This window comes from Musca autumnalis, unplaced genomic scaffold (assembly GCF_047663935.1).
Source record: "Musca autumnalis isolate F117 unplaced genomic scaffold, ASM4766393v1 scaffold_1, whole genome shotgun sequence".
Classification (NCBI taxonomy): domain Eukaryota; kingdom Metazoa; phylum Arthropoda; class Insecta; order Diptera; family Muscidae; genus Musca; species Musca autumnalis.
This window is the reverse complement of record NW_027411644.1, coordinates 660,413-670,197: the sequence shown is the minus strand read 5'-3', so window position 1 is coordinate 670,197 and position 9,785 is coordinate 660,413. Positions and strand designations below refer to the sequence as shown.

The window sequence follows — 9,785 nt, the reverse complement described above, 5'->3', positions numbered from 1 at the left end:
CACACCTTCTAAGAAAATTCGTAATGTTTCATCTGTCTGGGGACTGTTATTTTCATTTCAAATTATACAATTAAATGATACGATTGACACATAGCACAGTATTTACCTTATATTCGATAAATGTTTGTTAAGCTATTGGGAATTTTAGCATACAATGCAAATACTTCGTTTAAGTGTTTCAACACTGTCAGCCTCCCCCACCTACATCGGCATTGTCAACACAAATTAATTTCCAATGAGCTCCTAATTGTTTTCAAGTGCTTGCTCATGTTTTACACTTTCGCCACAAATAAATACCTGCAATGGGTCTGCCGCACATGGGACTATGTGGGTGTTGGTTGGTTGGTTTATGCCTTCAGTTCTTTGCTTGGCGTGCATATGGAGCTCTAATTCACAGGCAGCTAAGTGTGGGTTGTGTATCCTTGCTATTGTCCAGTGTACACGTAATTGCATAATTGCATTAGCTTTGTACTTTGACATGCCACCGGTAATTATTTATGGCCATGGAGCAAAACTCCCTCCCTGAGCAGAGAAGTGGTTGTTCCAAATTGGTCATACACTTCAAGTAGTATTCGGAGTGTTAGCATTCATCCTGTACCTCTCGCAGTTGACAAGCAATGTACATTTAGCTCCATGGCCATTGAGAGCTTAAAGTTGTAAGCTTTACTGATGGAGGTATTAGTTCATATACTTTGCTCCTGGTTGATTATTTCTCGTGATTCCCTTAGAGTTATAACCTTTAGTCGGTAAGTGATATAATGGACAGAAAAGTAATTTCAGAATAAAGCAAAACCGATCAACAAAGATTCATTTCATTTAAGAAGATACAATGTTGCCTAAGTTACGAACGGGAAATTGGAAATGGGTAAGCTATCTCAAGGACTACTGTGCCAACTGCACATTGGCGGGTTTCAGCTACATAGCCAATCAAAAGTGAGTACACAGAAAGCTGCAGCCGTAGAAAACTATCTTTAAATATTTATCGTTAAAGTCTGCACTTGCTTGAGCGGACATTTTGGCTGATATGTGTTGTCATATCTACTGTTGGGTCATATCTACTGATCAGCCAGTATCAGAGGGACTTCAACAGCCGGGCTGTTAGCATCGTTTACGAAAGCTTGCCATCGACACATAAAATACTATTTCCAACTATAGCGGTTTGCGATATGTACAATAAGTTTGTTGCGCCCCCAGAGCTTATCGAATACGTAACGTCGTAAGTGTCCTATTGTCTCTTTCTTCCCGATTGTTCACATATACATATGGTCGTTTATATTAGCCTTGGTTCCACGGACGAGGAGTACAGTTATGATGTGGAGACCTTTATCAATTTTCTAGTGTATCCTTATTTTTACCGAGAGGATAACATCAAAGGTTGGTGTGCTGAAGATTGTGGCGAAGGATGCGCAGAATGCCCAGCAAAGGACTTACGTCAATTGTACGAGAGGGTATGTTTTTTGGTTTGCAATTTCGAAATATAAAGCTTTCAAAACTCCAATGATCAAATTTGGTCGAATTTCGTAGTGTGAATGATAAAACAAAATCGAAATAAATAATTGAAATGCTCCTCTGCTTATATCTTATAGTTTATGACTAACTGTAGTGACTTTTTTGTGTCCTGTGAATTTTCCTTGAGGCCGATGGATTGCTGCAAATATTTTTTGCCCCTCACAACACCCCATGGAAATTGTTTCATGTTTAACTCACTCTTGAATAATAAAAAGTAAGGAATTTTCTCTTTGAAATACACTACCGGTCATCTGAATAGGTTTGAATTTTTTTCTTTTTATATGTTAAGGTATCTTCTTATGTGTTCGTATTACAGATCCATACTATATAGTTTTTGAGAGTCCTATACTATGCCAACATTCCCAAGAAAAAACTTGACGGTGTTGCCATATTTTCGGAAAATATCCCAATTATAATAAAAAATGTACAAAAAAGTGCCTAATTTTTGCGATCATCAGAATAGGTTTGAATCAAATAAAATTGAAAAATTGTACTACCCAAGCAAATATTGCGCAGTTTTTTGGTTTAGTTAAGTAAAATGGAATATTCTGATAAATCCTACAACAAATTTGACCCGCTTTATTAGGAATGTGGGTTCAATTCCCAACATGGAAAAGTTAGCAAGAACTTTCAGATAAAATCAATAAATATTCCAACAAAAACGTTTTATAAACTTGCTTTAAATGACTTTTTGATTTCGTTAGATCTCTTCTGAGCTTCTAAATTTGTCTAAAAGCAAATACCAAGGGTAGCCATATTATTAGGATCGATAAATTAGAAAGGTCATTGAAAATAGTTGGTATTTGAGTTCAAGTTTCATTTTTTAACTATCCTTGCAGTACAAATTTAAGTATTATCATGCTCACAAATCCACCATAGTTGACCACATGTATCATAAATGTTCGAAAATTTGTCTGGAAGAATGTTTCGTTGACGACAATAAAGTAGAAAATTGTAATTCAAATTAAACTCACAGGGACATGATATCGCCGACTTTTATAGTGCTGTATAACCTCAGTAGTCCATTCGTTTGTACTTATTCGTGTTTGTTTTATGACTTGTGAACAGAAAAAAACTTTTTGACCTGACTATATAGGTATTACAGCACTATAAAAGTCGGCGATATCATGCCCCTTTGACTTAAATTTGATTTGCAATTGTCTACTTTATTGTCGTCGAAGAAACATTCTTCCAGACAAATTTTCGAACATTTATGATACATGTGGTCAACTATGGTGGATTTGTGAGCAAGATTATACTTAAATTTGTACTGCAAGGATAGTTAAAAAATGAAACTTGAACTCAAATACCAACTATTTTCAATGACCTTTCTAATTTATCGATCCTAATAATATGGCTACCCTTGGTATTTGCTTTCAGACAAATTTAGAAGCTCAGAAGAGATCTAACGAAATCAGAAAGTCATTTAAAGCAAGTTTATAAAACGTTTTTGTTGGAATATTTATTGATTTTATCTGAAAGTTGTTGCTAATTTTTCCATGTTGGGAATTGAACCCACGTTCCTAATAAAGCGGGTCAAATTTGTTGTAGGATTTATCAGAATATTCCATTTTACTAAACTAAACCAAAAAACTGCGCAATATTTGCTTGGGTAGTACAATTTTTCAATTTTATTTGATTCAAACCTATTCTGATGATCGCAAAAATTGGGCACTTTTTTGTACATTTTTTATTATAATTGGGATATTTTCCGAAAATATGGCAACACCGTCAAGTTTTTTCTTGGGAATGTTGGCATAGTATAGGACTCTCAAAAACTATATAGTATGGATCTGTAATACGAACACATAAGAAGATACCTTAACATATAAAAAGAAAAAAATTCAAACCTATTCAGATGACCGGTAGTGTATGTAGCACTTTACTTATTATCAGTCCTTCCTTTCAGAGGATCTCTCACCTGGTATAATAATGAAATTGATCCACTGACGGATACTGCAAAAATTAAAATTGTGACTAAGAAACCAACGCAGGTAACGCTCTGAATTGTATGAAAATTAAATCCACCTGATGTTTGCTGACTTACCCCTTAGTTGTCCGTTCTCAACGAGGAGGATGTGCCTCATAACTCTTTGGCGGGTTACAAAGTGGAGGCCAACAAACCAGGACAAGATAAAGTGTTTCAAATATTCATGCAAACTATGAGCAATGATCCCGATGTCAGAGAAATATCTCCAGAATACCGACAATGTCGTTTCCCCGATGAACTAATCAGGGACACTGCTTACAAAGCGTACAGCTTTAGCACCTGCTTTGTCGACTGTCACCGTGTTCACCAAATGAAAGAATGCAATTGTTCCGTATTCAACTTTCTACCAGAACCAATAAGCAAATATCCCGACTGTGACCTGCAGGGCCTACTCTGTCTCGAAGATTACACTTTGGTCCGACCAGACGCCAGGAATCTGCTACCCTGGACAGACAGTAAATATTCTTGTGAGTGTTTGCCCTCGTGCACGGAAAGTGACTTCCGAGTTGTATTTGACCATCAATTGCCGTAAGTATTTCAATGCGGTCGGTTCAATAATCACTTATTTCTCACTTTACAGCTTTAACAAATCTAACCCCTATATGACAATTTCTGTTACAATGCCAGAATTCGCCACAGAGCGTTATCGTCGCCAGGCCCTGCGCACCCGTCTAGATGTTGTCGTTACAATTGGTGGTATTTTGGGCTTGTTCTTAGGAGCGAGTATTTTAAGTGGCATTGAGTTTGTCTATTATTTTACGTTACGATTATGGAACAACTATCGAAAGAAGCACCATCATCAGCAATTCTAAACGGTGCACACATCACCTAAATTTTGTCCACGCACTGCACTCGCCACACCAAAAGTAATGGAACGCTTACTAAGGTACCAATGAAATCGTTATTTTGAACGTGACCACGCGTGAAATATAAAATTCTATTAGCATCACCATTTAAATGCTCATATGCACACACAACAGACGCAAAATAATACTACACTTCTTTGCAATCGACCGATTCAATAAAGCTATCCTCCGTACCAAAAACTGACAACGGAAAGATATTTCAAATTTGTACTGAGATCTATTTCACATTTTATTTACGAGTAACTTGTTTGCCATAAACACATTTGTTTATAGAGACATCATATTCTGATTGGGTTGGGCAAGTGCCATGAACAGGACGATCGGCCACGCATTTCTTGGCAGAGTTAAGTTGGAAGTTGCTTGGGCATTGTTGGCCGGCGACCAAGGCCAGGATAGCGCAAAAAACAGCCAGGAACCAAGTGAATTGCATATTGAAAACCTGTTTGGAAGGAGCGTGTTAGATATTAACAGATTCTGCGGGCAAATCGATGTAGCTGCATATACTTACTTTGTTGGTTGCTTGATACTTGATTCGTTTTGAAAATCCGCAGTAGACTAATCAGTCACGAAACACGGCTCTGTGTATTATATACTTTTGCTGTCACTAAGATGTTTTCATTTGAAAAGTAATTTTATGGCAGAATTATCGCCTTGACGATGATTGCTCGATTGACCCTGTAGAGTCATCCAATGCGAGCGTGTAATCACTTTCAAAACTAATTAAACAAACACATTCAAATGGATTCTACCCAAACGTTTCAATCGAATGCGTCCGCGTTGTCCCATATTTCAAGCTTGTATTTGTGTCAAACGATTGATAACACTCGCATGTATTAGAACTATGTTATGATCTAGAAAGTGGCACTATCAATCGTGACACTACTAAGAACCTAGGATTTTAATGTGAAGAAAACTTCCAAGAATAACTCAGAAAAACAACCGAATTTTGTTTAATTTTCGAAACAATAAACCTTATCTATAATAAGCTGCTTAGACACCAATGCATTTCTTTCCAATGTTTTCAAAATAAATTTCGTTTAAATATGTGGACGTAATAATATTGAATGTACAACAAATACATAATTAAATCCCATTTTCACCATTAGGTATCTTTGTAAACACAATGTTTCCATAGATGGTTTCAACGCAATATATAGTTTGACCTAAGTGATGCACGGTTTAATGTTTGTCATGGTAAAGTTTTCAAATCAAATAAAATAACGCTATCCCACTTAATCCGCTTCTACACGATATGTTTTATGCATAACGACTCTCACTTTTTACAAATCTGGATTTTATACACATGGTGTGAACCACACACAAATTTCAATTCATCAAACTGATATGGGCATACATATGTATGTATTTCATACGATCTATTCTCATAATATGAGAATATGAAAATAACGAAAACAACAGAAAACGAATAAAAAATAAAATTTTGTCGTGCAGAATGAAAATACAAAGACAGTTTATATGCATAATATGTCTAAACCAACCGTGCCGAAAAGTCATTAAAATATTATACAGGAATATAATATCTCCAAAGCTGACCGGGTCTGCGTTGCCAATTAATTACCTCCACCATAAAATGGACGGTTTAATTAAGATTCAGATACCATTTGTAACACATCGAAATATTTGTCTGAGACCCTACAAAGTACATACAGTTTTGATCAGCATACAATTCTAAGTAAACTATCCCATATAGAAAATATTCCCTTAGAACGGTGCCTCCCGATTTTCGGTATTTTCAAGGTAATATGGCTATTATTCAATCAAAATGGCTATAGTTTTGTTTGTGGGACTCCGTTGGTGGTCGTAAACACTCCTGCAAAGAATTACCCACAGAACGGGTTTTCGGTATTTTGGAGGACTTAGTCCCATTATCCACCGAAATGGTTGAAATCTGGTTTTTAATTTAAAGCGGAGAGTATAATAGTACGGCCCGATCGAACTTAACGCCTTTTTACTTGTTTTTAACAGAGTGCAGTTTCGTTGAACAAGTTTCAATGAACACTCTAAACATAAAAATCTCAGTAATTCATAAAAATGGTTGTCGCCGTCTTGCAATGGTAACCACGTCCACCTTACACTCTGTATGCAACGTTGGCAAAATACCCGTCAGCGTTATGAGTGTTCCAGCCATGCAAAGTTTCCCTATAAGTGGTGTCGGAAGACACGCCATTCAATATGCACTCATTGATATGAGAGAAGTCTCCCGTGGAATTATCGAAATTTTGCTGCATTCAAAAATGTTATCTTTGTCGAGCTATTTAAATAGTCTCACTTACAAATTTGGAGATGTTATCTGTAATTATAAACTTTTCAAAAACCGGAAACGATCTTGGTATTTTACTCCCAAAACAACCAATAATGATATAACCACTATTACCATTGTGTTGTATCTCAATATGTCTAATAATCTCTGAGCTTGTGCTGCTATTGTAAGCTGCTATTTTAGACATTTTGAATAATTTGGCTGTATTTCGGTCAAGTTTCATTTCCAATTATTGGAATTTTACTATATTCAAAATGTTTGGTTGATCGCGCTATCTCTTTTATTAAAGCCAGTGTTTATAGCATTTTTGTAGTCTCTAAAATTAGATATATTATCTGAAATAATACATTTTTGAAAAATTGGTCTGACCACGATGTTTCACTTGAGCGATGACCATTCAGGGTCAAGACAGTAATTACCATAGTTTAGCAAAGAATTTTTAGACAATGCGTTCAAAAATATATCCGTGAAAAGATTGTGGGGACAGAGGACCCCTATAAAAAAATAGCTTACGACCTTTTCGCAGACCTACAAACTCCACATACAAAATTTGATGAAATTCGGTCCAGCCGTTTCGGAGAAGTTTAGTTTCGAACAGAATTTTATACATTTATATACATAGATCTAAATAGTACGAGCCATTTTTGCTTATTTTGGCCTAGTGGAGGGTCAAAAATGTAATATTACCCAACAAAATTTCAAGGAAGGGGACACATGAGGGGATGACATGATTTCATGGGATCTTTTGCAATGGTTCAAAGGACGTCGTGAAAGATCCGATCTTTTCATCCGACATTTTCATTAGCATTTGAATCCATTCCAGCTATCCAATATAGATGAATTTTGTGTTTTTATATACACGCATGTACATACGGGGATTTCTGAGTGAAACCAGACAAATGAGGTTTTTGATTTCCTTTATTTCTTGCTGTGGTGATGCTGTTTTTAGGATGTTTGATATAAATTCCTAAATAAAACAACAAAACAAATGTTAAAATATGTAATTTTGTATTTTTATGGTAAAATAACAAATGTTTCACACCGTTATAAAGGAAAAAATGTATTGACAAATTTAAAAAAAAAATAAGAAAAATAGTATTCATACGAACCCCACTACCAAATAGGACTTAAAATGTTGTAATTGATAGTAGTTTAATACAAAAAATTAAGCAAATCGAAGGGTGCAAGCATTGGTAAAAATTGATTTTAAACATCCAAACCCACTGTGATTTTTTTCTTTTTTTATTAGATAGCTGATAAAACAACAAAACATAAAATTGGACCTATATTAAAGAAGTTATATGTATTTCTTTGCATATAGTTTGTACAGAATTCAACTTTTTCAAGGCGCGATATCTCTGAAACATCTAGTAAAAAAACTGAAAATATACTGAAATGTTTGGCTGATGAACAGCATCGCCACAATAAAAAGTAAAGGAAATCAAACACCTCATTTTGAAAAAGTGTCCGATTTCACTCAGAAATCCCCAAATGTATTTATTATTTTTTCTAAATATATAGGGTTTATGTGCAATAGGCTCGAAATCACTACCAGCGTTGTTAAACGATTTCCTGTATACTCGTATCAGACAATTGGTCTTGTACGAAGCTCGGAACGTCGTTCAAACTCTGGATTAGAAAGAAAATGTTCAATCATAAAGCTAAAAATAGAATCGGTCTGCACTAGTTGATATTATAAGAGTTTCCTTGTCTGTTCTCGAATAAGCTGCAAGGACATACATATTTCCACGTGCAAATCTGGGATACGCAAGTCGATTTTCGAGTAATCGATTCCCCGATTCTTTGATTTGAAGAACCTAAACATCGGAATCGAGTTTTGACTTCATAGAGAATCGAAAGATCGATTTTCTATTATGATTCTTCGATTGTTTTGACTTTTTGATGTACCACGAAAATGAAATATACAGATTACATTGGTAAGAGCAAGACAACAATATTATATTATTTGTTGTACTGATGAACGATTATTTTATCCAAGTGAGTTCTAAGTAAGAATCAAAGGATCGAAAGATCGATTTTTGATTCCTACGCAAGAATCGAATAATCGATTTTTGAGTTCTAAGTAAGAATCAAAAGATCGATTCTTGAGTTCTAAGTAAGAATCAAAAGATCCAAAGATCGATTTTTACTTGGTAATACGTATCCCTAGTGCAAATGTGTACACATTATTTGCATAAAATGTGCTGAAAATTACATTTTTTCAATACCTTTTTGTGGATTTTTTTGCAAGTCCTCAAAATTGAAGTTGAGTTTTACTGAATATGGCATACTAGGCCACATTATTTTTTTTAAATCTTATTAGTGAATTTTTTTTTACACTTGTATATGTTTGAAGATGATTATATGAAGCGTTCAGAGCACACTTCGACTAACTCCATAAAACAAAAAGTTGAGAAAAGCAATGATGAAATGTATATTGTTTTTTAAAATTCCCCTGATAATATGGATTCAAATATATAATGTAGAATGCATAATAGCAGGTATAGCTGTCATCTAACGGTATATAAAATAAAATAAAAACAATAGTCAACAAACAATCGTTAGTAATGTTGTGGTAATGGTGGAGTTAATCGAAGTGTGCACTGAAAAAAGTAATAAAGTTAGGTTTTGAATTTTTTTATTAACGAAAAACTTAGTTTTATACACATATATTACAGGTTTCACATAAAAATTAATGTTGGCAGTTCGGTTATAAAACAATATTTGTAATTAATTCATGTTAGCTTTATGTTAGCGCCATTCTTCATGGCTAGGTTTACGACGTTTTCGACGTATGTAATATACGTCAAAAATGTATGTTATATACGTCATAATTTTCTAAAGGCCATCTATGGTTTCAACAAAAGCCGAAAGAGTATTGCATGTACACGTTGCGAGCAGAGCTGCATTTGAATGTGGAGTTAATCGAAGTGTGCACTGAAAAAAATTGCATATTATTCAGTGGTCAATAAAAACTTGTTATTTAAAGGTGCTCATCTTTATTATTCAGGAAAGATATTATAATCATAAATAGATATGGCGATATCAAAGGCTTTGACACTAAAATCTCAAATTTTTCAAAAAGTGGAGTTAGTCGAAGTGTGCACTGAGCGGCTCATATGATGCTCTACACCAGAGC

At 34.8% G+C, this 9,785-nt stretch overlaps 1 protein-coding gene across 3 annotated transcripts; it reads left to right on the top strand.

Annotated features, from left to right (window-relative positions):
- The first annotated feature begins 556 nt into the window (after positions 1-556).
- On the top strand, positions 557-7,739 carry ppk15 (pickpocket 15). Of its 3 annotated transcripts, none has more exons than XM_073977905.1 (8): positions 557-746; positions 822-933; positions 992-1,216; positions 1,280-1,448; positions 1,587-1,723; positions 3,419-3,503; positions 3,564-4,027; positions 4,080-7,739. In XM_073977905.1, exons 2-8 carry the CDS (start codon positions 830-832, stop codon positions 4,309-4,311), a joined length of 1,416 nt encoding a protein of 471 aa, XP_073834006.1. In that variant the 5' UTR covers positions 557-746; positions 822-829; the 3' UTR covers positions 4,312-7,739. The 3 variants fall into 3 exon arrangements, with proteins under 3 accessions (XP_073834006.1, XP_073834103.1, XP_073834188.1); XM_073978002.1 differs by having other exon boundaries at positions 610-746; positions 825-933; positions 4,080-4,444; XM_073978087.1 differs by having other exon boundaries at positions 650-746; positions 806-933; positions 4,080-4,444.
- The last annotated feature ends 2,046 nt before the right edge of the window (positions 7,740-9,785 follow it).

Bases quoted from the DNA above. Each gene is read 5' to 3' on its own strand.
- ppk15 (XM_073977905.1), top strand. From the start codon at position 830: ATGTTGCCTAAGTTACGAACGGGAAATTGGAAATGGGTAAGCTATCTC. The intron at 1,217-1,279 runs GTAAGTGTCCTA...CGTTTATATTAG, and splicing joins CTTATCGAATACGTAACGTC to CCTTGGTTCCACGGACGAGG. The intron at 3,504-3,563 runs GTAACGCTCTGA...CTTACCCCTTAG, and splicing joins TGACTAAGAAACCAACGCAG to TTGTCCGTTCTCAACGAGGA.